This window comes from Radiomyces spectabilis (assembly GCF_025331425.1).
Source record: "Radiomyces spectabilis strain NRRL 2753 chromosome Unknown BYT42scaffold_12, whole genome shotgun sequence".
In the NCBI taxonomy this organism is placed as follows: Eukaryota; Fungi; Mucoromycota; class Mucoromycetes; order Mucorales; family Radiomycetaceae; genus Radiomyces; species Radiomyces spectabilis.
Window position 1 is genome coordinate 1,050,122 of NW_026251937.1, and position 24,765 is coordinate 1,074,886.

Here is a 24,765-nt window from a genome sequence, read left to right on the forward strand (position 1 = left end):
AAAAAAAATTGCATACTGCACTGTATTCCAACCCCATATGAACACCGCGTTGACCTATTCGAGTTGGAGCCAGTTCCATTGAAATTAGTATCGTTGTCCCCTTCCACTGTAGTTATATTTCTGCTTGAGATGAGAAACAGCAACACCGGTTATAAGATTGGTCCTCAAGGCGATAAAAAATAGGTACATCAAATAATGGCTGTCTCGTAAGGATGTATGCTGTAAATAAAGAAGAATGGGGATATCGCAGTTATCCGGACGCTTCCTCCATTCGTACCACTGACCATCTATGCTGAGGAAAATTTCGCAAATTTTTTGATCTACTAAATGAGGTACCGCCATGGCAAGGGTAAGTTGTGAATAAAAAAGTAAAAGATGTTGCACTTTTGGCATTACTTGTCCTTGTAATAAGAAATCGGTTGCATATCGTTTATTTACGATTCAATTGGCTGCAATGAAAAATATATTCATTGGCCAAGTGAACATATCACGTAATCAACTCCGAACCTGCAAACCGAATGGCCCGAGTGAATTTACACGCCTCAAATGTTCAATGCAGATTGAAACCATATTCACAACAATAAAAAATTTTTGGTATTCGTGGGGTCCCGTTGCCCTGCAAAAAAAAATAACAGGAGCCATCCTCAGTTTGATAATTTTATAGCACGCATGGAAGACAATTGCATCAGCACAGACGCGTCAGCGACAGTTTTGTCTTTTTAGACGTGCGTCAGTCTATGTGATAATGATGCCGTTTCACTGTCATGGCAAAAAAAAAAAACCAAATAATTAAGTATTGGCATAACAACATGATCGACCATGACGTCTCTCGCTGCGGAGGTTGCTTCATGTCGCCTGATGCACAAGTATAAGCTGAACAAAGGTACTTTTTGCCCAGCCAGCACCTTCATAAATGCTTGGTCGGTGATGAGTTCTTTTCCGCAGCAATGTACTGCGCAAGTGAATTGGGTTTTTTGCTACTCTCCTTCTCTTTCGTCGTTTCATCACTTTTTTTCCCTGGTCCACTTTGTTGGAAGTTTTGAAATGCTCTCTCCACTGTCAATAAGTCCACAATTGCTTACACTTGCACGTTTTGTATACCCCATCGCCGCTCCTCATTCTGGGTTGGTCAACGTTTTGCTTGGCCATGCATAATCCCTGTATGATTTCGTCCAAGGTTGTTCTCCAACACTGATGTCAATCTTTTGATTGCGGGTGGGTTGTACTTTTCTTATTTCAAAGTTACGCGTTGAGCAAGCTACTCTTTGAGTACGCTTTTGAGACCCAAAGACTCCACACGCTACAGATATGTAGTGAGTAGTCTCACGTCAGGGCTTGTGGCTTATGCTGCCTAGAGGGCCTCCGAGCCGACGTCGGATGAAAGATACCCCCCCTATTGCGACGCAGGGACCCCGACGACTGTTGCTGACGAAGTGGGGTCATCTCATCAACACGAGGGGTGTCGAACTGTTGGGATCTGAGGCAAAACGATATCTGTTCTCCTAGAGGGTTCCGATTGAAAGTCAAGTGGCGTCCCAGTTGATAGCCGCTTGTTTTGGTGACCTACTTGCGGAAGGCCTGGTTGTGCCTACATCGACATTAATCGTCTGCGCAAACTGCCGCAGTAAATGGGTAACAGAGCCTCATGTCTTCCATTTACAACAATAGAAAAAAACTTTTATTATCGCATATTGTTCTTTTGTGACAAGGTTATTTTTCGAGTTGCCCATATATCCGGCTCCTTTGTGCCCTCAGTGCCAATCCGAAAATAATATCACGAAGCCTTTGATATGAGAGGAGAGAAAAGGCTTTGAAACCTATAGTTCGAACCTTATCCTATTTCTTTGTCGTGTTTTCCTTTTTTTGTTCTTTTTTTTTTTGGTCTTTCATCAACATCGGGTAAGCCGAAATGGTTCGTTAGAGGTCACATTATTTATTACATCCGTCATATTGTTGACAAATGAAGCAAAGTAAAGTATAACTCTCAAGAAAACTGGAGCTAGTCGGTCTAAATGAAAAATATCAGTTTCAATGCCACACAACTGCTGATTACCCGCGTCTGTCGGCTTACCTTGATGGAACCATAAATAATGCGAAGAAGTACAAACGTACTCAGGAATCCTAGCGTACCAAATGTCACCGCATACAGCACAAAGGCTATGATGTTGTACCCGAAAAATAAAGCAGCGGCCGTAATACCCACTCCTCCTTCCGAAAAATGCTGGATGAAGGAGATGCTACATAGTTTTCGAACCACGTAAGCATGTTTCACTCAATTAATGTAGAGCATCACTTACATGATAATCCCTCCAGCGGACACAGCTGAGTGAAAAAATGAACGCCACCACCAGTGATGATCCTATCCATTCATGCGTGAGCGTCTCTCGTTTCATCTTTCGATCTAACTGTATTTACCTCGTAGTTGAGACACAAATAGGTTACCACCAGGGTGGATCCGATAGTCACAAACGTACTCATCAGTAACACCAAAGCGAGATATCCATACGTCCAATAGAATTCGCCGCGCCACATAAATCGAGTCAAGTCAATGTACTCACTAATGTAAATATAGAAAGGCAGGATCATGCAGATGGGTAGACTAGAATTACAGTACAGTGAGTCGAACGCATGAGTATTTTATCGAAAGATTAATCCTCACTCACGTAATATAGCTTCGAAAACACCAAGGCTTTGGTGGAATGGTTCTAGCAAGATCCGACACTTCCACTGGTATATTATACGTTTTTCGGCCGCTGATCATTGCACCTATCAGCGCCAACAACCCGCTTACGCCAAATGCAACAATCAGGGCAACCATCCAAGTGCCGAAAGGAATAGCCAACGATGATCCATCCATCCACGCAATTGTGCTTACACCGAAACGGAGCACGAAGATAATTCCAGGCACGAAGGAAACGTACTATAATCTTCCGTCAATACGACGTTTTGACTTGATTCTTTCATGAGCCAACTTACGTGGACAACTTGATACAGCAACGACGTTCGACACCGAAGCAGAGAATGCATGTAACCAACAACATAACCCGCGACCAATCTGGAAAATGTGCGCGCTTAGTATGCAATCGCTTGTCCCACCGTTATAGGTTTCGACACTCACCCAAAAAACGGATATAAAACAAATGCCACCGTGAGTAAACCGCCGCGGTACGCGGGACTCAAAAAACCACACAACATGATTCCTGGGACCGCCAAGCATCAGTTAATTCCGATCTTACGAACAAGCAAGCAGGGATGAATAAGCACTTACCGATCAGCGTACACAAGGTGAGCGAAAATTGAACACCAAAACCCAGTAACGAGATCAATAAAGTGGCGAATCGCGGAGTGCGAAATACATCGGCATGGAGCAGTTTCCATGCACCGTGCGTCCAATGCAGAACGAAACCATCGGAAACCTGCGTGGTGCTTCTACTTGCGTCGCCACGTTGGATATCCACACGCAGTTTCTTTGCAACCACCGCAACAAAGATGCACGTAATGATCATGGCATACACGAATCTCTCGTAGATGGAGTACCAATGCACATAAGACTGCTGATGAAGGACATCATTCCAACGTTCCTTGGGAGATACTGGATGAAGCTGCAAAAAACATGTTGTCAAAACCAAATAGTCGCGAAAAAACAGCAACGCACGTTTTCATGCTGACTTACGCTCTGACGCCAAAATACAGAATACGAGTATGTCAAGGAATTGGTTTCATTGGGTTGCATGATCATGGCCGGCGCTGAGGACTTTTGTTTCAACGTTGTTGCTGTCATACAATTGCTGGGATCATCAATGCTTGGATTGAAAACTTTTTGAGTGGATTGTCTTTCTTATAATGGACCATAGAGAATACGTACGATTGAGCACTCGCGTTGACACCGACAATGTAGGCTTTGGAGGGATCCTCCGTGTCCAGCACGTAATCAATCCACAGGGACATATGATTCATAATGGCTGTTTCTTCGATATTCCTGAAGGATGGAATGGGGCGGAATCCCTTTGCTCCCTCTGTCAAAGGAACAGCTGTCAATCGCATATATAGGAAACCGTTATGCTCTTCAAAATAAGTAACAGGAAGATTGTCGACGACCCTGTTCGTATGTTATTTTTTATTACATGGATCCATAGCCAACCAGAAAAGGACCCTTTTCCAGATGCTTACCATTCCGCGCCATAGCCACTGTCCCCCATTGAAATCAGTTTTCTGCTTGTTTTCGGTGACAATTCCACGGTACACAAAAGCTGGCATGTATCGTTTCTACCCATATATAACTTCATGATAGAGTAAGATACTGTGAGCTGCTGATAAACGGGTTTGCCATGGCTTACTTCATGGTCGGTGGCGGTCCAACTGTCGCCTTGCAATACTTGGCCAATGTTCAGCCACGCATCCTTGGGAGTGAAAGATGAACGTGGACACACAAACGGAAGGTCGTTGTATCCGTATGTGAGAAGACTCTGCCACGAAATGAGTTTGTTGAACTTGATAGGAACACGCTCACCCATCTTGTAAGCGCGGTACGTATCACCTCCAATGTAGAACGCCTGGGAAGGCACCATCATCAAGAATAAGCATCCAATCACCCAGCCAACTAACCCACTGGCCAGCCGTGCCATTTCAATTGAAAATTCTAAAAAGGGAAGACAGCAAGTAAAAAAGGTAGTGCAATGCTCAGCAAGAAAAGGGCCTTTTTTATGGAGTTGCACGCGGTACGTAGTACGAGCGACTCAAAGGGCAATGAAGTGTGCGACCATGGTTATGGCAACTTTATTCTATCCAGGGCGGCTTTTAAAATTGTCTGGCTCTGTTCAATCTCTTGCAGAATCTCTGGATCGCTGTCAAACGTTTGCCGTACACGATGGAAAACATCCTCAATCAATACTTGTGCGGCTTGATTCCAATGCTTGTCTTTGATCCTGTGCCCCAGACACTCGGCCAATCGATGGGCGGCCGTCATGGACATGTCGAGAAACGTCGATTTTGTGTGTGTCTGTTCTTCCGATAACACGACTCCATCATTGGTGAACTCGGTGCAAAATGGTCGATACAGCAGAATTTGCGTGATGTTGTAGATCATGTGTATATGCCAGTACTGCGTAGGAAGTTCCGTCGTGTCACTGCTTATCGTTGCTTTCCATTGCGCCCAAGAAGGCAGTTGCTGTTCCCAATTTTCCAGATCGCGAACCAGGGACAAGACATCATCGACGTCCAGTTTTCGAACGAGCATGGGTGGATTGCGGCACTCATCGATATTCACTTTGTAAAACAGTCCAAGCACGTTATCCAGAAGATGGATCAACTCCGTTTGAATTCCAAGACTGGCAATGCGTTGTACAGATGACTGCTTCAGCTGCGCCGCCACATGCCACATCTCCGTCAAGGTGCCACCTCCCAGCGGCGGACACTGGCACCAGAAAATCGAGACGTAGACGTTGAGGTGGACAAGACAGGAGATAAGAATCGACCAACAGGGATCGGCCAGCGATCGCCAGTCATTGGTACAAAGTAAAGACCGTACAGCGATGTGCATCAGTGACTGTATACATGCCGTGTCGTTCATGACAGTGTGAACCCAGGCAAGCACGGTCGCACACAAAGGGTAGACATAGCCCGGTGAGCCATCCAGTTGCAGTAAACCGTCAATTAATAAACTAGTGGCATAAGCAGCCATGGGCTGCCACGATATGCTGGGGGACGGTCCAGAGGGAGGATCCAATAATGAGACGGAGGCAATGTAAGCGGTGACAACGGATAATCGCCAGGGAATGTAATCGTGACTGTCGATCAAAGGAGCAGGTGCCAAGGATAGTGGATATAATTCTTTCAGGAGCGGAAGAAGGTGAGGAAAAGGCGTAGGTTGATCGGAAATGAGATGAGATTTGGATTCTATTTCGTGAACAAAGTGAGCAAGATGAGGGTCAAAGGTGGTTTGCGATGGATCAATGACCGCAGTCGATATTCGAGACGATGCGGGTGGGGTGACAGGACTTGATGGAAGCAAGGACTCGATGGAGAAGATGGGCACCGTGACGAGATATTCGTCCTCCTCCAGTTCGTAATCGCTTTCGTATTCTGCGTCATGATCGATATCCCATCCACTGGGTAGATATTCTTCACCAAAATCACGACACAACTGGTGGGCTAGATCGTAAGCCACACTGCGAAATTCTGTCAAGGTTCGGGCGCATGTCTGAAGCGACAGCCCATCAATGCTCAAAACGATGGACCAATTGGAAGGTGGGGTTTCGTGATCGGCCGTTAACGATGGTGGATCCGCGGAAGGAAGACGCGATGAACAATCAAAGGAAACAGAGACCATGGGCGACTCGGTAAGTGGCGTCGGGCTGGTGTCGGGCTTATTGTCGTGGTCATCCGCAAGGTCTTGATCGTCATTCATCGTATGCATATACTTGTCGAGAAAATGACCTTCCAATTCCCGAAGTGTGTCATACAGATCCAGGACCTTTTGCGATAAATTCGTCAGATTTGGCGGGGCATCCGGGTATTCACACTACGAGACAAAAACCAAGAAGCAGCATGAGCACACACGTTCCATGAAAGGAAACTCATTACTATTGCTAACTTACCGTCTGATTGGAACGAGCGCAGCGTAGACATGTCGGCCTTGTTTTGGAACATCTAAAAGGATCGCGTTGGCATGGACCACCTTGAGTGAGAATGGGAAGTTCTTTCTCCCCCAAACCCCCCTTTTTTATGCCTTTTCTTGTCAGACAGAGAACAAAAAAAAAGGTACAACGTACTTTGCTTTCTTTTTCCGGCATCGTAAGCAACTGAGGTCTTTATTGGTTACATGCTGAGATGCTGCCGTTGTATCGGGTATCAATGTCTTTGATTTTGACATTATGAAGAGGCAACCGTGCACAATGGCGCCATTAAATTTTTGAGACTTCTTACTTTTCCCTGGTGTCCTGCCGACAAGGGCTTCCCAACCGGCCCGGAAAATGTATGTCCCGCTCCAACCCTTGGCCAATAAGATTCATGGACCTGTGTGCCACAGATCGACGGTCCGTGGAAAAAACTAGACTCAAGATGAAAATGGCAGGCATTCACCCATATAATAACTCTGTGTACATGGCTTCAATGAACAGCAATAAAGCTTGCAAGAACGCTGTATCAATGATAAATCTCACAATATGACATCGCAAAACCAGAAAAAGAGAAAGGGTTAAGAAAAACTTTAACGTGTTCGATTTTATATCGGACTGAACGAGTGGTTATTGTGCGGGCTGTCGTTAAACATGCTATGCGTCATAAAGATTACCTTTTAGGAGAGCTAAATAGAGGATGAGCGCTTATTGATTTTTTGCACCTGGGGGGTACTCCCTTTATTCTTTTCTAGTCCGAAGTTTTATTGTGGCATGGTTTCATCTCTCTTTGTTGTGGATCGTATTGGATGACTGAATTGATCAATGATACTATGGTGGGGTCGTTTTCCAGTCTTGCTTCTGGAGCAACCTTGACTGAAGGGCAATCTTCTTCTTCTTCTCCCTCTTCCAATAAGCCACCCCAACCTTTATCTACACTAGTTCCTCCCAAAGCCGTCAGTACCCGTTCATCATGGTCGGTGCGCACATTCAAAAGACCCAGCATTGCTTCTATCCCTTACTTCACTTCCAACCTTTCGGTGAATAGCAAAAAGTCCAGTCTGGCCCCTTCAAGGCCAAGCACGCCGGCCTCTCGAGATCCAAACCCTATTACGATATTGAGTTCTTCGCGCCAACCAAGTTCCAGACGGACCATCACGATTCCCTCCAAGCTTGAGGACCTGCCTTACCAAGACAGTTATCTGCCCATGCCCCATGCAATGGCAGCCGAAAATGAAAAATTGGAACAGGCTGATTCTCCTTTTCCAACCTTGAACGATTTAGTTTTCGAAAAGAAGAAAAAGGTCGTTCTTTTGTTAAGCCAGGGACTGCTCAAATGCGGTTGTCCTTGCCACCGAGTGGTAAGTGGTACCCCCCCCCCCTCCCCTTTATTGTCCATTCTTCGTCAATTAATATCATGGATCACAGGAAGATACACTCCAGCACACGGCAAGCAGCCTTGGCATCAATGCGTCTTTTTCATTTTTGCCAGATTCGGTGCTGATTACTTTTAGTCATCCTGAAGATGACAGTGACACTCAATCTGTCATGGTCAAATCACCCCAAAGTTATGATACCGGGAAAATCGGGCAAATCAATCGTACGATGAACTCGCTTCACAAGGACGAGATGGATATTGACACATGTATCACACGGCTAAGCGAGATCATGGCCGCTCCACCGACCTGCGGCTTCATTGCGACGTGCCTCGCCTTTTCACTGAGTGCCTTTTCAGCGTCGGCCCTTTTATTTAGTGGGTCATGGATGGATGCCGGTGTGAGTGGGGCTTTGGGGTTGATCGTTGCTTTATTATTTATTCTTTCCAATCATTACCCGATTTACGGTCGCGTGTTTGAAGTGTCGTCTTCCGTCATTGTCGCTCTGATTGCGCGGGCATTACATCGGTATTGCTGTTTCACCAGCGTCGCCGTTTCGGCTATCCTCATTCTTCTTCCAGGATATGCCATGACTATGGCCGTGGTATGGAACCTTCTTGGACTTTCTTCTTTTTCAGATGCATCCCTTGGTGAAGCCTTTTTCTTTTTTACTTACTTTTTACTTTTATGCGAAATAGGTGGAATTATCTGCTCGCCATGTGACCACGGGTACGATTCGATTGGTGTATTCCATTGTGTATGCTTTTGTGCTGGCTTACGGTCTCCAAGTCGGCAGTAGTGTGTACAGTGCGATCGATCCCAGCGTGTCCGATCAGGATACCTGTGCTAATGCTGTGTCACCTTGGTTTTATATTCCGCTGTTTCCTCTTTTGAGTATTTCCATTGCCCTGTCATTTGGTTCCTCGCACAAACAATGGCCCACACAGACCTTTTGCGCGGCCATTGGTTTTTGTCTCTCATATTTTTTGGGTCACATTATCCCGGACAGTCAAGTTGTCGGTAGCTTGGCCTCCTTTGCCGTTGGTTTGTATGCCAATTTCGCGCTCAAGATCACCGGTGAAGCACCACTCGTGCCTTTATGCGTTGGCGTCACGTTACTTGTGCCCGGGAGTATAGGTAAATAACAAAAAAAACCGAGCAAGCTAAAATTGGTTGATTGGTCACTTAAAAACTCAATCCTTTTTTTTTTTTTTTTTTTGTAAAAAATCAGGTGTCCGTGGAGCGTATGCGCTTTTACATCAAGATGATCTTGGTCACAGTCTATTTCCTTTGCAAATGCTGACAATTGCTTTGGGTCTATCGACGGGACTATTCGCTGCGGCCATGATCGTTTATCCATCCGGTAAAAAACGCTCACTGTACATTTCCTTTTAAAAACATAATATGAAACCTGCGCTATCATTATGCGTATGAGTTCCAAAAGTGGGTTCTCATCCACTTTAGCTATGAAAAAAAAATCACGAAAGCACACCCCATTCCCTCTCACCGTTGTCACAGTATTCTCTATGTATTCGGACAACAGCCCATCCAATAAACATTCTTCAAAAGCATTCATTTTGCCTTCACGGTCACCACGCGATTCGTTCTTGACCGTCACGGCGGTTGATAACGACGACGATCGCCACTTGGGAATCGATCATTACCCTCAGCATCGTCCAAGTCGTCCAAGTTCCCAGTACAGTCCTAGCCCAAGTTCACAATACAGTCAACATTCAAGTCCTCAGCACAGTCATCGTCCAAGTTCTCAGTACAGTCGTTTACGACCCTTAACGCCATCGTCGCGATCCAACAGTGTCGAAAACTTGCGACATGCCATGCGTCAAGCCGAAGCTTTGCAGCAAGGGTTTGAAGAAATGGAAATGACCGTTTCTCCACATCACAGCCCAGATTCCAGCAACAGTTCAACCGCCATTTCCCGTCGTCGCTCTTTTGCCAAGTAAGTAGTCTCCTGTTGCCTTGGTACTTTTCAATTGAACCTCGTTCTCAATACTCCTTAGTATTCCGCGTGAAGAGTATGCTGCTTTACCGCCATGTTTCATTGATTGCCCGATGGTCATGGATTCGCTTCAGTTGCCAGTGCCAACGCCTGTACGCGAATATCTGGCAGAACCGGATCCGAAAGTGTTGGAAGCAATGCCGGTTCTTCCGTATCCATTGCGCGTCCGCCAGCCAGTCACTCGACGAATAGAACGTTCCCATATGTTCGACCAACATCCACGCGCCAAAATCATCAATACCACCAAACGTCACAGTCTCGCTTCGGGACAAATCGATCGTCTCGTTCATGCCAATCGAGAGACCCTGACCCCGCCCAAAGACACGTCCCTTGCTTATGAAAATATACCGTGGATCCCCAGCGATATATACTGGCAAGAACAATTGGTCGATCCCAATCCATTCCGCCACCCGCCACGTCATGGCTAGCGATATTTTTAAAAGAACATGGATCGATGATGATGATTTATTATTTATTTTCTCGAGGAAAATGGAGGAGATAAGCCAAAAGCATGCGGGGTTTACCAGGTTTGTGTGATGAACAGATGGTACACTTGACTGCGATATTCAGGTGCCATGGTTTCGGACATGGTAATATTGACGGTGACGTTGATTTTAAAGGTATTCATCCCGCGTAGTAATGGAGCACTTTTCCAACTCGGTGGGTCATTGGGTTCCGCCTCCATATTCAATTTGCAATTATTCTGTAAAATCGCAATCGATACCCGCTGGTTGTGTGTTCGTAGCGTGTCACTCAAAAACGGACAAATCGTGATGGTGTCCACGCGTGACGGCAACGTGAGACTGTGCCCAGTAAAGTCGCCGTTGACCGTCCAATCCAACGTCTTGTTCGCCGCAATGCAAACCTTGGACAGTAATTGTACTATACCATTCAATCGAAATACGATGCGTTAGAAATGGCTCTATTTTTTTTTTATCTACATATGAAAAAAACAAGCCGGCGTGAATATCCGTCTTACATTTGTTTGTACCGTATTGGAAGAATTCGTAGAATGCGGGTGACGCGGTGGGTAATCGATGGTGGGCTTGATCAATGATCATGGGAGACCGCCTCATTTCTTGCATAGGTTCCTGGATAGGGGCTTGGGCAATGGGGGATGGTTGCACGTAAGGCGCCATCATTTCGGTGGGGAAAGGCGGGTTAGGCGGTGGAAGTGGGGTAGGCATCATCATGGGTGGCGGTGCCATGACTGACATCGGTCCCATTTGAATGTACTGGCGTGGTGGTCGCATCATATCCGGTTCGATGCTCTGCATTCGTGGTTTACTTGAACCCCGTTTATTGCGTCGTCTCTCATCTGCTGACGATCCGCTGGCATCGAAAGGACGATCGGTAAGACTCAGGCGCATGACATCCGCCTCCTGACTCTCAGGAACACCTTCTTTTACAAGTCCCCGATCCTTTAGACGATGCAACAATCGCTACATAATGGTGCACAGTTCAGATGACAATCTTGTAAAAACAATCTTTTTGGCGTTTGCCTTACCAAAAGCAATTTGGCATCTCGGTAGACTCGCGATCCAGGTTCATTGTATTCCATGGCATTCTCAAATACGCGTTCCATGTCCCTGTACCAGTCGCGTAGCGTAGGATACTTTTGATGTCTCATCCTTTCCTATACAACCATATTCACATCCCACATCCAACATTATTAAACATGCCTTCATTTACAAAAGAAAAAAGTCACTCACGTCGATCATGGATAATGAACGAGGTTGCTTGATGGCCAAGTAATAATCAGGATATTCATTGCGATCAGGCAGGACTTCGAATATCTCCGAATACAATCGTCCACTATTTCATGTTAAACATATCATGTATTCGAATCAATCATACGTTGCATTTTTGGGTTGGCATTTTTATTTTGTTTCATTTACCTGTTGTCGGTGTGAATGCGTACGGCGTGGAAGAGTTCTTTCATAAAAGCGATGGGATCAAAGTCTTCTAGGTCGATTTCTTCCACGGGCTTCAGTGCGGCCGCCAAACTCTCGACTTCACTTTTGGGGGGTCGGCCACGTCGTTTTCTTCCTGGTTGGCCCGGTAAGATGACAGACGTACCTGTACTTGCAAAAGACGAGGCATCACGATCGTCCGAGGCCGGTGAAGGAGATTCTTGGGACATCGTTTTGTGTTCAGGCGGTGTCACTGATTTGCCGCCGGGGGTGGTGACAGCGGATCCAGAGGTAGAAGGCGCCTTTTCGGGCGACACTGTTTTGCTTTTGGGAGGATAAGGGCCTTTGAAAATGCCGATCCATCGAGGATCGTCCTGATCAGAGACAACATCAAACGGGACTTGATCCACCTTGTTTTTCGCCTTTTTATTCGCCTTATACTGATCAATCAGTAATCTGGCCACCTTGTCTCTGTCTGTATAAAAAGAAAACCAAAGATCTATGAGTCCTCGTTCCCGTGTGGCTTTCTGCGTGTGTAGCTTCTCTTACCGCCGTATGCTGCCCAGCCCAGAGGTGTCGCGGAATACCATGTATCATGCAATTCAACATCTGCACCACGCGCCAGTAAGGCTTGGCACAGTTTGACGTCGCCATAATAGGCCGCCGCATGCAATGGTCCCCACGTGAATTGGTCGTTAAACATTTCCACTTTATCTAGTTCGTTCACATCCAGCGACGGTTCCGATTCCAATATTTCGAGCGCATGTTTTGAATCGCGCTTGCTAATAGCGGTAATAAGATCCTGGACATAATATACTGAGATGATCATGTGAGTTTTCAGAGCTCCACGCGGGGTTTCTTTTGACTTGTATGTTCTTGTACCTCGTTTTGGTTGCCGTTCGACAGCACGCAGGCGAATGGACTTGATTTTATTTTCGGTGGGTGGGGTTGACACATTGCGTCCAAATGCTCCACCAGGGAGTTTGAGAACGGTTTTGGGTTCTGTGCCTGAAGCCGGACTTGACTTGTCTTCTGTAGGCGACCACGCTTTGGTGAATTTCTGCATGACGCAACAGGTCAATGGTACGGATGTGAATTCACGGCCTCGTTTTTCATCCTACCTGTATTGCTACAGCGTCCTCGTAGACTTGGGATTCCTTGATGTTGTATTTTTTCGCATTGGACACCATCAGTTCGATATCCGCTTTTAATTGGCTCAACGATGAATATTCATGTTGATCCAATTTGATCTGCATAAATCATTAACCACTAAAACTTTGGACAATAACACTATACGTAGTGAGTAATGGCTTGTTACATACTTTGATGCCGTTTAGAGCGATCGGTTGCTTGATTACTTCATAATAATCAGGGTACTGTCGTCTCGGAGGTAATTGCTGGAATAGTTCGGTGACGAGATGATCGCTACATGCCGAGGGGTGGTCAATGGAACATGATGACGCACGGCGCTTGTGCAATTTACTCACCCACTGTCGTCTTTTAGTTTTTGTAATTCTTTATATAATTGCTTGCACTGAGTGTGAACTGTGCTGGAAGAGGAACCGGTTCGGGTCTAAGGACAATTAACCGTCAGTGGATCTTTCCGCCTTTGGTGCTTCTCTCTACGCTTTTTCACCTTTTCGTCCTTTTTAGACCTTTTTCGTTCTCTGTAGTCTTTGTCCACAGCACTTTGGCGCTTGGGTCGGCTTTCCATCCTACAAAGGTAACACGAAAAAAAAAAGACAAAGATGAATAACTGGTCCCTTGTTATCTTGAAAAACATGATTCACGCAGCCTTTGGCGCCTCTTAATTTCCCAAATGGCGTTTGACCATAATTTTTTTTCTATGGTGGGCGTCGCATTGTAACATGATTGGATGATTTACCTTGCTGAGAAGAGGTCAAGGTAATCAGTACGCGATCGATACTTGCTTTGGCTCGCATTTCCCTTTAGGTCGCTTTTCAGCGTCACGTTTGGCGGACTTTTAAAAAATACACTGTGTTGCCCCAATATAGTGATTCAATGCAGTGATTGTCATCGGACAATAATCCACTCATTCGTACAACAACCTTTGAAAGCATGGGGAGAAGATTCATTATATTTTTCGTTGAGAGGCAAACATACAAGATGGAATAAATACATATAGTTCACATGAATATTCTATGGAATTCAAAGAGTGAGGACTGGTTTTTCTTTTTTTTTCATGATTTAACCTTGATCACTGGCGATAACCAGGTGTCAAAATCATCCGGATTTAGAATATTGCCAAAGGGTCGAAGAGCATGAATTTTTAGACGGTAGGCTCCTGGCGCCAGCTGGGTACCGACGAGTGGGGATGCTTTCTTTCGAGCAATGGAAGCCGCATCGAGCTTTGGCACGATCCGCTGAGCTTTATGCATCGCTTGATCGGGGGTGTCAGCAATATTACCGTACCAGGGCATCATAAACAGATCGTCAGGATCTTCGAGGACATTGCGTCCAACATAGGTCACATAGCCTCCTGGCACAAGACCGTACGACTCTGACGCGTTCTTGGCATCCACAGCAATAATGTAGAGCAAAGCAGACGGTTCTGCCAGTTGTAACCGAATAATGGCCGGCGATATACTCGTGGCGTGGGTAGAGATGACGGATGGCATGGTTTCGTTAATATTGAGCACAGGTAAGGTCGATAGACTACTGGTGAATCCCGCATACGGAAGATACAGTACTTCCTCGGACCCTCCATTCTTTTCAATCACAAGGTACCCGGAATAAATAGAAGGTGGAATCGCATCGGCGGCTGCCGGTGGATTGATATGTACCGACACATTGGCTTGCTCGTTCGCTTCAACTGTTACCACCGGATGCGGGATCTGCACGGTTGCTTGCAACGAGGCGTCGGCCGGCAACAAGATTGGACTAGCTAACGGATAGATGCGGTTCGCAATTGTATTGTTTCCAAATCCTTGAGCGGTTCCGGAAGACATATGTTTGATATGGTACTTGGCAGACATGCGACCATTGTTTTTGATGGTGAATGTGTATTTGTTGCCCGGGGCAGCATGTGCTTGGTCGTTCAATCGAATTTGCTCAGGATGAAGCGCCGTCGTGGATCGAAGCGCTTGATAAACATCAATCAATCCACCGCCTTGCCGTGCCACCGAATCATAAATGGTGTCGTTGAATACTTTGAATGGATGTGCATTATTGATAAGCATGGTCCGCAGTACATTGACGGGAATGCTTCGACCGCCTCCTCTCGCTTGTTGTAAAAGGGCTACAATTCCTGCCACATGAGGACTGGCCATACTCGTTCCACTAGACATGTCAAAAAAAAAGGCTCAGTTCCTGATGACATGGTTCATTTAATTCGCCATGTATTTTTACCTTAGTGTCGCATATTCGCCCAAGTCCAAAGGATATCTGAACAATAAGATGGCTTTTTAAGATAAAGAAAATATTTTGGTTCTACAGTGGGCAACTTACGTCGAATATATCTGGCCGCCTGGTGCACTTACGTCAGGCTTGATACTAAGATCTGGTCCTAGACCCCATGAACTGAATGGACTGATGGTACCTACAGAATTCGGAAACAATACACAAGGAGAAATCGAGTTCAGCATCGGGGGTTATGGATCAAATTCCTTGAAGCAAAAAACGAACCTGCCGTGGGCACCGAAAAACTAATGTCTTCTTCAAAGAACTCGGCTTGAAGATCAGTACCATTGGTTAAAAGCTGGAACAACTTTTCACCGTCTTCCAAGCTAATGCCGCCATATACAATCTTGATGGATGCATCGGTAACAGAAGGTGTCAAGACACCCGGCTTGTTGTTGTAAATGATGACTCCCGCCGCTCCGGCCCTTTGTGCATTCAAAATCTAAAACCAAAAAAGGTTAAAAACAAAGATAATGGGTATACAAACGATGGGCAGTTTTCGCGCCTGGGCAACAAATAATGACCTTTTCGGTGAATAAACAGTCGCCACGATTGATCAAGACCACCTTGTCGACCAAGTTGATATCCTGGCTGATTGGAGTACACGCATCATGGCTTGCCAAGAACGTGCTCGATAGAGGCACGATTTCCACAGACGACAAGTTGAACGGTGTTCCGGTCGCCGTGGTATAGCCTAGCCAACGGCAAGAAAAATAGCATCATTAATAAACACAAATCGCGCTTGTTTTTCCTTGTCAGCAAATAAAAAAGCTTACCGATTTTGAGTTGGTCGACTTGGAAAGCGTGGGCGAGCACGCGTGCATTGTCGATACTGGCCACGGAAATGGCATGCCGGCCTAAGGAAGGAGCACCCACTTCAAAGACGCCTTTTTCACCTTCATTGCCGGCCGCAGCACACACAGCCATGCCCTGAAGCGCTAAACGATCCGCCAGCACGGAAGCCGGCGATTCCGGCCATCCAATATCACCGAGTGATAAATTAATGACATCCATACCATCAAGGTATGCCTGTTCCATAGCCTTCATAATGACATCATCTGCACTGCTGCCAGCACACCCAAACACGCGATAAGCTCCAATGGTCACTATTATGCACAGTTAGTAAGGCGGTCAATAAAGTATGACCATCGTAAGGCGTGGTTTGTGGTTTTACCATTGGGAGCAATGCCTGTGAAATTTTTATCGAGATCATTTGCGGCAATGATGCCTTTAATAAGAAACAAGTTAATATGATTGTCAAAACCCCTTCACTACAGGAAGTCTCTTCATTTTGACATACCAGTGACATGAGTACCGTGACCATTGCAAGTATCGCGTGGATCATTATCTGGATTTGGTTGATTATCACCAGTATAATCATCACCGACAAAATCGTAACCGTAAGCGATTCGACAGTTGGGACCAAAACAACCTCCGAGAGCTGGATGCATGTAGTCGACACCTAAGTTGATTTTTACGTCAAGATGTGGGCTTCAAGACAGTATGAGGGAAGAAATGTATTACCTGTATCAATGACACCGACTTTGATTCCCGTGCCAGTCAACCTAATTGGCAGATAAAGAAAAACATCAATAGGCTAATCATTTATCTTTGCTTCAATCAAATGTTGCTCACCCCAATTCATTGTGCACGCGATGAATGCCCGTTGTATTATAGAGTTCAAATAGAGTGGGAACAATGCCATCTTGAACCACGGGGCTGGAGACAACGGACGGTTTAGCAACCGTGTTCTACGTGTGTTGTAGCAGCAATGATGAGCGGTTGGACTTTAGAAAAAAAATCGGTTGGAAACAAATGAATGATAGGCTTACCACGGGCCATATCTGTTTGATATCTTTGGCTTGTTCAAAAAAGTGTTCGGCGTCACTGGAGGTGTCAAAGGTAATGGAAACGGCATTCATGAACTCATATTCGTGACGTATTCTATAGCTGATGTTATTGGACTGCAGATGACGATGCAAGATGCTGTGGCGACGTTGAAGCATGCGTTCTTTGGTGGCGAAACTCTGAGGAGGATGACGAAATTCAATGACAAATGTATTCTCGACAAAGTGCTGGTCTCCTTTGACCGAGAAGGCCATCATTAGGAGCGGAATGCACAGCCATAGACTAGCTAAGACATGCATATCCGATAACGATGGGATGGGGTGGAATGGGTGGGATGGGGTGGGATGGGGTTGAAGAAAGCGAAAAAACAAAATGAAGCAGTGAATAAGATAGAGGGTTCTTCTTGATCAATGTAATAAGCCATTTCCGTAACAAACAAAAGTGGTGCAGCGTTTAAACAAATGCTGAGGAAGAAGGCTTACCGAGGCCTGTTTATCCAGTGTAGCAAACACAACTCATTTCAATACAGACCACCAAATATGAGAGAGTATAGAAAAAGTCATGAAGACGAAGCTATCTAGTGCTCAAGCAAGATCCTAACTGCCATACAATTAACAATGGGTTTCAAGCAAGGCAGTACAGGCTGAGGCTAGGGGGGAGGCGGGGTATGTGGGGTTAGATGGAAATCATTGTCTAGTCTTTGGCGGTGAATTTTGCATAGTAGTCCTTGGTTTTGTTTTCGTACAATTCTTGAGTACATTCTGGCAATTCGTCTTGATATTTCCCTACCATTTTCCATGTTTTAGAGTCCTGACAACACAACTGAATCCACGTCTTCAACAAACCTGGTGAACCTGCATATACCGAAAACGATGGCACCACCGTATTTGGTGGAACCACCGTGTTATCCGCAATACAGCAACAATCCTTGATGATGGCAAACCGTCCCTATATTTTGAATAACATCAATGACGCCCATTCTTTTTTTCCTTGGCACGTACGATGATTGGAAATAAAAAGTTACAATGATGCAGTTCTTTCCAATGGTCACATAGGAACCAATGGTCGCAGCTTCAATAATGCTGCCTTCGCCAATCGTGACATGATCTCCGATCTTCATAGGGTAGTAGCTAAAGATGCTGCAGGTCCATACGCGTCAATCAAACCGTTGATACTGCAAATCCAGAAGCAAAGCGCATTGTCAGCAACGTACCCTTTATATGTTTTGTATGGTGGGCGAATAATCGATCCTTGTGCTAATAAACAGTAGCGACCAATAGCGATGACCACAGCATGACCGCCTCCTGTACGCCGCAAATCACCTCGAATAACGCAATCGGTCTGAATAATAGTCTACCGCATGATGAGATTAGGTGGATGCCTGATGTTGGTGTGGTGAAAAAAAATACCTTGCCGCCGAGAATGATGTTTTGACTGCCACAGATGACCGACTTTCGGCTCACTTTATTGCCGGTATCCTAAGCCGATCTGTCAGAGACCCAACGATATGATGAAGGCGGGAAGTCATTGAGAATGTCAAAAGTTACTGTTTCAATGTATTCGGCTCGATTGTAATAGACGATAGGCGCTTCCATGGGAGAATGGGGCTCACGATTGACAGCGTAGTGTGTGCCCGCTTGGTGAAAAAAAATGCAAAATCAACCTTTTTACTGCTGCTGTGTCCGAAAATTTTATCCCACCCCTCACCACAAGAATACGATCGATGGTATTTTCGTCTAGTCTATTTCATGTTGGATTTTTGTATACATTCACAAGAGAAGTATATCTGGTGCATCTTCGAAAATCATTATGAAGTGGATGGGGTTTATGAAAGAGAATGCCAATGTTTTCGATGCATAATGGCTAAATAGTAGAAAAGTGCGAGAGAAAAGAGAAAAATGAAGTGATAAGTAAAATTGCAACCTATTCTTCCATTCTTTCTTTAAGCGTGTGTGGATCAAAACCGTGGGCGCTGAGATCGTTTCGTGTTTCTGAAGGATCATCCAACGTTTGCTCGAGATAAAATGCCTAGGGAACAAAGAGATGAACAAATGCTCTTAAATATAATCACGTCAAATGCAAGCCTACCAAAAACCCGTCTCTTGTTAACCATCCTTTGCTATTGCAACCGAAGCGTTGACCCATCTGACGGAGAAAAGGCGCGGGCGGATGAGAGCCGTTGGTGGCAAAGATAAAACTGTCGAGTTCTTCAGGTCGCAGGGCGCCATCATTGTCCTTGTCAAACTTTTTGAAAATGGCAACAAGGACCTCGGCCAAATCCTTGGATAAAGAATCGTTCTCCAACAGGGAAGGACCATGTTCATCACCATTGTATCCATGAAGAATACGTTCAATTTCACCTTCCAAATCTGGATACCATCCCAGACATCAAAATGTCAGTTTTTTTCCGGTAAATAGCCATTGTCCCCTCTTGACGCGTTCTGCCGTTTTACTTACCATCCACAAGATCAAAGTCTGGATCCACCGCTCGTGCCATTTGTAACAGAATCATGGCGTCTTCCAACTGGTTCAAGACAAACAAAATAAAGCCCAAAATATAATAGCAACCAGCATGCCCAGGAAACACATCTGAAATGCCATGGCTGGTTAAAATAATATGCCTTTTTTTCTCAATCGATTAATTCACCGGCCCAGGACTTACCAAGAATCCAGAGCATTTTTGATGCGACTTGATTCAAGACGGTCACACTGCCGTCATTTTGGAACGTCTTGAGGTACGATTGTGCTTCTCTGTATTCTTTATCGGCTTGATCCATCAGCGCGTCGTCGTCGCTCTGTTGCGCGGAAGCATTCTTTTTCAAGTAGTAAGCGCGCCAGTCCGAAGGTTCGTGGGAGAATTTTTGAGCGAGATCTGGTGCCAGTTCAAGACCCGTCGCCGTGGTAAAAATGGTGTATACGTGGAACAAGTTGCCAAACTCGTGAATGGTTTTGCTATTTGAATGCGATAATGCCGAGTTAGAATCACGAAGTTTTTGCTATTGTTGGGTTGGCCATGCTTATGGCGGGCTGTATTACCTCTTCCAGACTTCTTGACTGGTGAAAATGGAATGCAATGATTTGCAAGTCTGCGAAAGAGCTAGGATATCGCGTGCATCGAGTACATTGACCAACTGTTCAATGACAATGTCTGGAAAGGCCTCTATCCGTGCATCCATGGTGATAACAAATAAATAAATAAAAATAAAAAAAAAGCTCTACACAAGCTGATCATTGTGTCTGAGCTTTTAAAATGCCGCGTGAATAAAACGGGTCGAATAGAAAAAAGTGGCTTTTAGTATCCGATAATAAAATACACCAGCTGTAACCATAGCACCATTTGATTACATGGAGGATGAGCAAGCATAAATCGCTGGACATTCTTGCCGTGACGTTCGCTGGAGCAGCTGCGATAAAAAATATGGAACTGGCGTTAATAAGTCGTTGCCATATTGTGTGACAGCTTGTAAAAAATGTGCACACACTATATGCATCAAATCCCCCGTCGGGGAGGCCGCAATTTGTCCCAAATTTTCTATTGCCCACACTGCCAGCGAACTTCATTCTCAGTTAGCTGTGCATCTTCGCCATTTTTATCAAACAGAAAGCGCTTCCTTTTGTTGAAGTGATATATTCATTTTATTGAAAGAAACCAGCACTCTTTTATGTTTCAGCCTGCCGGAACAAGGCCCGGTTTCTGTTGGCAAGATCAATTCGGTTATTCCTCGCATGAACTATCTGACAACTGTAGAGCCCATGGCAATCTAAAGCATTATAGTCCCTCGATTGTACAGTTTAATTGATAATTTTTTTTTATTTTTATTTTTTTAGATTTACAAATCAACTATTAAAAAAGAGGCGAGGTAATGTTGTTAAGTTAAAGTTAATCAGATAAAAGAAGAAACCAAAAGACAACGACATACAAAAAAAAAGATGGATGCATTAGACAAGCCACACTTACTCTTCTTTTGTTTTTACTTACAAAAAAACTGTTTTCACCGCATTGCGGGAGCCGCCACCGCACACCGCCAAGTCATGGGTTTTGTTCGAGTTTTTAAAGTATAGAAGCACACACAACAAGTAAGTGATTCAGCATAACTTTCAAAAAGTAAGGAAGGTACCTGAGCACAAATACATTACCTTTCAAAAAAAAAAGTTTCTTTGTTGACGACAAAAAAAAAAGCTTTTGGGCGCGCAAGCTGTATGTAGAGGTTCAGTCGTTTTGATATCACAGTTGTAGTCTTCACGATTATACGTACAGGATAGGTGATTTGAGCAAATGTAATGAAAAAAGCAATGAAAATATATATCGCGATAAATGGTTTTGCGAAAAAGAAAATAGCTGTGCGATGAAGAGAAAAAAGAGTGGATGGAAGATGCATCATCTTTTCTAGACATGAAAAAGGAGGCGATATACCTGAATATTTCTCATACTGTAGCTAAACCTTTAAAACCTTTATTGTCCAATAATGAAGCAGGAAAAAGACGCCGTGTGTCTTTTCTCCTCGCTTCATGTCATATTTATCCATTGATAAGAGAGTGTGGCCTCATAGCATGAAACTGCTGCATGAAGTAGGTCTCAGATAATGTTAGACAGACAGAGAGAGAAAGAGAGAGAGAGAGAGAGAGAAAGAGAGAGAGAGAGAGAGAGAGAGAGAGGATCGGGATGTCCTTATTCAAGTGTTCTTATATTGGCTGGTCGGATACAAAGTAATATTGATGCAAATGCTGCTGTCGAAACGCTTAACAATCCTATGCAAGCGAAGCAGGACGGCATATTCTCCTGACGTGAAAACCATTCAGCTGCCGACGTTCATGACACTTGCTATTATTCTCACAAAAATGCGATGAAAGGATATTCCTTTATCTAAGGGTAGAGTGGATGATAACTGGAATTACAACACAAGGTCGCGTCGGTTATCAATCTACTGTATGCTATGGCCTCGTTCTGCTACAGTTGTGTTAAGTTATTATCTGTAGTGGTTTACAGCCCTACTTATACGACAGAGCGATACCAATGGAAGCCCTTTGCATCAAAGACTGCTGTTCCAAGATCAAACCGTACTACGCTCTTGTCTCGTCAGGTATCCACAGCAATATCCTGCAAAACCAACCTCGTGAACGGATCACCAGTCGCGGACAGAAAGCAATTTTGTCCATCCACAGTGGGAAACCATGCTGAACGTCTTGAGAATTCTGTCGTCAACAACTATCCCACAAAAAATTGGCCTATTTATCAATCATTTGTTCCTCCACCATTGGATCCGAGTATGCGGACCATCCTCTTTCCTTAAACAGAAGAGCCGTCAAATGATACATTCGAGCAAACACATATTTTGCCATACAGTATCATTTTGCATCTCATTGACGTATTCAAGTCAACGTATTACTCTGGTGTGTCAGGAACAGCCAACAATGCTCTGACTGTGTGGATTGCAGCGTGAGCGTTCTGATTGTGAGATTGTTGAAAATCGTGGGTTGATGAAACAACTACCACTGTCAGCTGAGAACATACTCGGTCAACCTTTTCATATCATTATTTCTCATGTTGTCATCTGAAATCCCACTCCCAAAGAGATTCTTGAGAACCTGACTCGGAAAGAGATCATAGTTTTTGTTGATGGATTATAGTGGCCATAGTTTTCAATTGAATAAAGGAAAGCAATTACACAACACTGGGCACTCTCCCGATCGACCGACTTGTCATCCTTTTGAATATGATCCGACGTGAATGGCAACAGTTGAGGGGTCATGCAATGGAATCATCTTTTTTTTTTCTTGGTTTGAACAAGGGGTGTTCGGATAATCATGCAACTTTACACAGTTGAAAATTAAAGAGAGCGATTTTCAGTCCTAAAAAGGGGAAAGGGGAGGGGGGAAAAGGCACGTTAGGCATTTTGTCGGATTCCTATTGGTTCGAGCCGATCATTGTCCAAGCATCCAACCGGGAAACGGAGCCCCTTCCATGAGATTCGGACAAAGTCGGTTCCATGGAATGAAATGCATATTGACTCCACACTGTTTGTCCATGCCGTGAGAAAAATAAAAAAAAAAATCCATAAGAAGATCAAACACTGACATAAACGCAACCATTTGCACATATCTGGGTAATTTTTTTATTTTATTGAGCAATGCTATGCTGTAGAAAGAAAAAAAAACCAATGTTGTTTACCAAAATATGGCGAGAGATTACAACACTGTCAAATAAAAACCGACGCGGGGAAAATTCGCACGGTAAGAAAAATAAAATAAAAAAAGAAGCGCAAGAAACAATCAAACAAAAGAAATAACATTTACAGAGAGAAAAAAAATAAGCAAATTATTTAAACAAAAACAGTAGTGTAGGAAACGATGGTGTAGGAAGAAAGCTGACGGATTTAGATGATGGTGGTGGCAATAGGAACGGAGGAGATGGAGTTGTGAGTCACAATGATTCTGCAATCCCGAGGTATGATGGGCGCATTCTCGGCCGAGGGTATCAGGAAGGGAGGTGCAGCATCATTTTTGTGGTTGGATGGACTTGTGGCCTCGTCCATGGTCGTATCTTGGTCTTCATCCGCCGTAGATGAACGCAACGGCGAGTGTTCATCGGAATGATGCTGATGATGCAGTTGCTGGTGTTTCTGATGTTCCATGTGTTCTTCAATAGAAAATTCGGAATCATCTTCTTCGGCCGCCATAACACGACGATTTGTGCGCCGGGTGCGTTGATTTAGCACTTCTTCGGCCTTGGCAATCGTATTGCACAGTAACAGACGTTCACGCATGTGATAGCGAGGCCGACTTCGTTTATCGTCACGGTCCAGTTTCTTGCATCCCAAGGTTATCGCTTTATTGGCGATTTGACGAGGTGATAATGTACTGGTGGCAAAAATCGTAGTAGGCGCACGAGGATTGCTTCGATTAAAGAGGGGCATGATAGTGATTTATGTTAAATGAGAAAAAAAGTATGATGATGCTGGAGAAACAGATGTTATTGTTGATGCTGGGATAATGATGATGATGGGTGGGGTCGTGGTTAAAGTAGTCGGTTGAAAGTGCGATTCAGTAATAATAAATGATTGCGATCCATTGAAGAGGCGTTAGTGCCACAGTGTGTCTCTCTCTTTTATCTCTCTGCGCTGTTTTATTGCTGACGATCGTATGATTTGGACGAAAGGGTGTCTCTTTCTTCTTAGGATGATGCGGTTTTCTTCTTCCTTCGTCGATTCGTTGTGGTGGTGGTCCGAGAGTGATGAATTATTTTTTTATGGGGGTAGAAAGAAGAGAGTGAAAACTCCAATTCGGGGCTTTTATAGTGTGCGCCAAAATTCAAGTCTCACAACGGCCGAAATCGGAAGCCTGGCATCAAAGGCACATGCAAAAAAGAAGAAAAAAAAACTGCGGAGTGCCGCTATTTTTAACGAATTGGAAAAAACGTGCCGACTAAGAAACAAGTGAGGATCAAACAAAAAAATGCTAAAAAAGCGGGCGCTTTCCGCGGAACTCACCAGTGACTTTCACAAATAGCTTACACCCTTGGAAAAAAATAAAGGGCTAACATGATGCTTCATCCTCTTTCGCCATCCGGCTTTGCTACC

At 44.6% G+C, this 24,765-nt stretch overlaps 11 protein-coding genes across 11 annotated transcripts; 3 read left to right on the forward strand and 8 right to left on the reverse strand.

Moving 5' to 3' along the window:
• Positions 1–1,896: 1,896 nt before the first annotated feature.
• BYT42DRAFT_98447 (uncharacterized protein) lies at positions 1,897–4,858 on the reverse strand. The gene is made up of 12 exons (XM_051572916.1): positions 4,338–4,858; positions 4,171–4,280; positions 3,866–4,099; positions 3,674–3,803; positions 3,269–3,602; positions 3,119–3,200; positions 2,977–3,055; positions 2,664–2,920; positions 2,416–2,599; positions 2,298–2,359; positions 2,072–2,237; positions 1,897–2,008 (listed from the first exon to the last, which is right to left on the reverse strand). The coding sequence occupies exons 1-12, from the start codon at positions 4,623–4,625 to the stop codon at positions 2,000–2,002; spliced, it is 1,935 nt and encodes a 644-aa protein (XP_051420255.1). The 5' UTR covers positions 4,626–4,858; the 3' UTR covers positions 1,897–1,999.
• Positions 4,503–6,883, reverse strand: BYT42DRAFT_98558 (uncharacterized protein). The gene is made up of 2 exons (XM_051572917.1): positions 6,597–6,883; positions 4,503–6,520 (listed from the first exon to the last, which is right to left on the reverse strand). Exons 1-2 carry the CDS (start codon positions 6,789–6,791, stop codon positions 4,766–4,768), a joined length of 1,950 nt encoding a protein of 649 aa, XP_051420256.1. The 5' UTR covers positions 6,792–6,883; the 3' UTR covers positions 4,503–4,765.
• A 951-nt stretch (positions 6,884–7,834) lies between these two features.
• On the forward strand, positions 7,835–9,385 carry BYT42DRAFT_502659 (uncharacterized protein; the record flags this gene model as incomplete). The annotated part of the gene is made up of 4 exons (XM_051564844.1): positions 7,835–7,975; positions 8,043–8,594; positions 8,689–9,127; positions 9,222–9,385. The coding sequence occupies 4 exons, from the start codon at positions 7,835–7,837 to the stop codon at positions 9,383–9,385; spliced, it is 1,296 nt and encodes a 431-aa protein (XP_051420257.1).
• BYT42DRAFT_98686 (uncharacterized protein) lies at positions 9,056–10,551 on the forward strand. Its single transcript, XM_051572920.1, has 3 exons — positions 9,056–9,127; positions 9,222–9,947; positions 10,009–10,551. The coding sequence occupies exons 2-3, from the start codon at positions 9,415–9,417 to the stop codon at positions 10,433–10,435; spliced, it is 960 nt and encodes a 319-aa protein (XP_051420258.1). The 5' UTR covers positions 9,056–9,127; positions 9,222–9,414; the 3' UTR covers positions 10,436–10,551.
• Positions 10,385–13,852, reverse strand: BYT42DRAFT_98580 (uncharacterized protein). The gene is made up of 12 exons (XM_051572919.1): positions 13,806–13,852; positions 13,557–13,635; positions 13,408–13,493; positions 13,243–13,345; positions 13,042–13,170; positions 12,803–12,980; positions 12,470–12,736; positions 11,906–12,395; positions 11,720–11,822; positions 11,515–11,643; positions 10,987–11,449; positions 10,385–10,889 (listed from the first exon to the last, which is right to left on the reverse strand). Exons 2-12 carry the CDS (start codon positions 13,632–13,634, stop codon positions 10,528–10,530), a joined length of 2,388 nt encoding a protein of 795 aa, XP_051420259.1. The 5' UTR covers position 13,635; positions 13,806–13,852; the 3' UTR covers positions 10,385–10,527.
• A 269-nt stretch (positions 13,853–14,121) lies between these two features.
• Positions 14,122–17,442, reverse strand: BYT42DRAFT_617209 (peptidase S8/S53 domain-containing protein; the record flags this gene model as incomplete). The annotated part of the gene is made up of 11 exons (XM_051572159.1): positions 14,122–15,220; positions 15,290–15,325; positions 15,389–15,479; positions 15,566–15,782; positions 15,865–16,034; positions 16,117–16,446; positions 16,515–16,568; positions 16,641–16,802; positions 16,865–16,905; positions 16,976–17,091; positions 17,173–17,442. The coding sequence occupies 11 exons, from the start codon at positions 17,440–17,442 to the stop codon at positions 14,122–14,124; spliced, it is 2,586 nt and encodes an 861-aa protein (XP_051420260.1).
• Positions 17,443–17,684: 242 nt separating this feature from the next.
• On the reverse strand, positions 17,685–18,871 carry BYT42DRAFT_98574 (trimeric LpxA-like protein). The gene is made up of 6 exons (XM_051572918.1): positions 18,736–18,871; positions 18,598–18,666; positions 18,402–18,541; positions 18,213–18,327; positions 18,034–18,136; positions 17,685–17,973 (listed from the first exon to the last, which is right to left on the reverse strand). The coding sequence occupies exons 1-6, from the start codon at positions 18,781–18,783 to the stop codon at positions 17,882–17,884; spliced, it is 567 nt and encodes a 188-aa protein (XP_051420261.1). The 5' UTR covers positions 18,784–18,871; the 3' UTR covers positions 17,685–17,881.
• A 384-nt stretch (positions 18,872–19,255) lies between these two features.
• BYT42DRAFT_548904 (uncharacterized protein) lies at positions 19,256–20,364 on the reverse strand (the record flags this gene model as incomplete). The annotated part of the gene is made up of 4 exons (XM_051566040.1): positions 19,256–19,557; positions 19,646–19,777; positions 19,851–20,140; positions 20,225–20,364. 4 exons carry the CDS (start codon positions 20,362–20,364, stop codon positions 19,256–19,258), a joined length of 864 nt encoding a protein of 287 aa, XP_051420262.1.
• Positions 20,365–21,113: 749 nt separating this feature from the next.
• BYT42DRAFT_583348 (uncharacterized protein) lies at positions 21,114–21,598 on the reverse strand (the record flags this gene model as incomplete). Its single annotated transcript, XM_051569766.1, has 3 exons — positions 21,445–21,598; positions 21,326–21,384; positions 21,114–21,244 (listed from the first exon to the last, which is right to left on the reverse strand). Coding segments are annotated over exons 1-2 (180 nt in total), but the record flags the coding sequence as incomplete, so codon positions are not given.
• A 1,682-nt stretch (positions 21,599–23,280) lies between these two features.
• Positions 23,281–24,553, reverse strand: BYT42DRAFT_583350 (uncharacterized protein). The gene has a single exon (XM_051569767.1). The coding sequence runs from the start codon at positions 24,100–24,102 to the stop codon at positions 23,563–23,565; it is 540 nt and encodes a 179-aa protein (XP_051420264.1). The 5' UTR covers positions 24,103–24,553; the 3' UTR covers positions 23,281–23,562.
• On the forward strand, positions 24,216–24,697 carry BYT42DRAFT_98807 (uncharacterized protein). Its single transcript, XM_051572921.1, has one exon. The coding sequence runs from the start codon at positions 24,329–24,331 to the stop codon at positions 24,623–24,625; it is 297 nt and encodes a 98-aa protein (XP_051420265.1). The 5' UTR covers positions 24,216–24,328; the 3' UTR covers positions 24,626–24,697.
• The last annotated feature ends 68 nt before the right edge of the window (positions 24,698–24,765 follow it).

What these genes read in the sequence shown, in the direction of transcription:
- BYT42DRAFT_98574 (XM_051572918.1), bottom strand. Translation starts at nt 18,783, where the DNA reads ATGGAAGCGCCTATCGTCTATTACAATCGAGCCGAATACATTGAAACA. An exon ending in ACATCATTCTCGGCGGCAAG is followed by an intron (nt 18,542 to 18,597) that starts GTATTTTTTTTC and finishes ATCATGCGGTAG; the next exon opens with ACTATTATTCAGACCGATTG. An exon ending in CCATACAAAACATATAAAGG is followed by an intron (nt 18,328 to 18,401) that starts GTACGTTGCTGA and finishes ATGGACCTGCAG; the next exon opens with CATCTTTAGCTACTACCCTA.
- BYT42DRAFT_98447 (XM_051572916.1), bottom strand. Translation starts at nt 4,625, where the DNA reads ATGGCACGGCTGGCCAGTGGGTTAGTTGGCTGGGTGATTGGATGCTTA. An exon ending in CTGTATTTTGGCGTCAGAGC is followed by an intron (nt 3,603 to 3,673) that starts GTAAGTCAGCAT and finishes TGTTTTTTGCAG; the next exon opens with CTTCATCCAGTATCTCCCAA. An exon ending in GTTTTATATCCGTTTTTTGG is followed by an intron (nt 3,056 to 3,118) that starts GTGAGTGTCGAA and finishes CACATTTTCCAG; the next exon opens with ATTGGTCGCGGGTTATGTTG.
- BYT42DRAFT_98580 (XM_051572919.1), bottom strand. Translation starts at nt 13,634, where the DNA reads ATGGAAAGCCGACCCAAGCGCCAAAGTGCTGTGGACAAAGACTACAGA. An exon ending in GGGCTGGGCAGCATACGGCG is followed by an intron (nt 12,396 to 12,469) that starts GTAAGAGAAGCT and finishes CTTTTTATACAG; the next exon opens with ACAGAGACAAGGTGGCCAGA. An exon ending in CGCATTCACACCGACAACAG is followed by an intron (nt 11,823 to 11,905) that starts GTAAATGAAACA and finishes AACATGAAATAG; the next exon opens with TGGACGATTGTATTCGGAGA.
- BYT42DRAFT_98807 (XM_051572921.1), top strand. Translation starts at nt 24,329, where the DNA reads ATGATTTGGACGAAAGGGTGTCTCTTTCTTCTTAGGATGATGCGGTTT.
- BYT42DRAFT_98686 (XM_051572920.1), top strand. Translation starts at nt 9,415, where the DNA reads ATGCGTATGAGTTCCAAAAGTGGGTTCTCATCCACTTTAGCTATGAAA. An exon ending in CGTCGTCGCTCTTTTGCCAA is followed by an intron (nt 9,948 to 10,008) that starts GTAAGTAGTCTC and finishes AATACTCCTTAG; the next exon opens with TATTCCGCGTGAAGAGTATG.
- BYT42DRAFT_583350 (XM_051569767.1), bottom strand. Translation starts at nt 24,102, where the DNA reads ATGCCCCTCTTTAATCGAAGCAATCCTCGTGCGCCTACTACGATTTTT.
- BYT42DRAFT_98558 (XM_051572917.1), bottom strand. Translation starts at nt 6,791, where the DNA reads ATGCCGGAAAAAGAAAGCAAAGTACGTTGTACCTTTTTTTTTGTTCTC. An exon ending in GCGCTCGTTCCAATCAGACG is followed by an intron (nt 6,521 to 6,596) that starts GTAAGTTAGCAA and finishes TTTGTCTCGTAG; the next exon opens with TGTGAATACCCGGATGCCCC.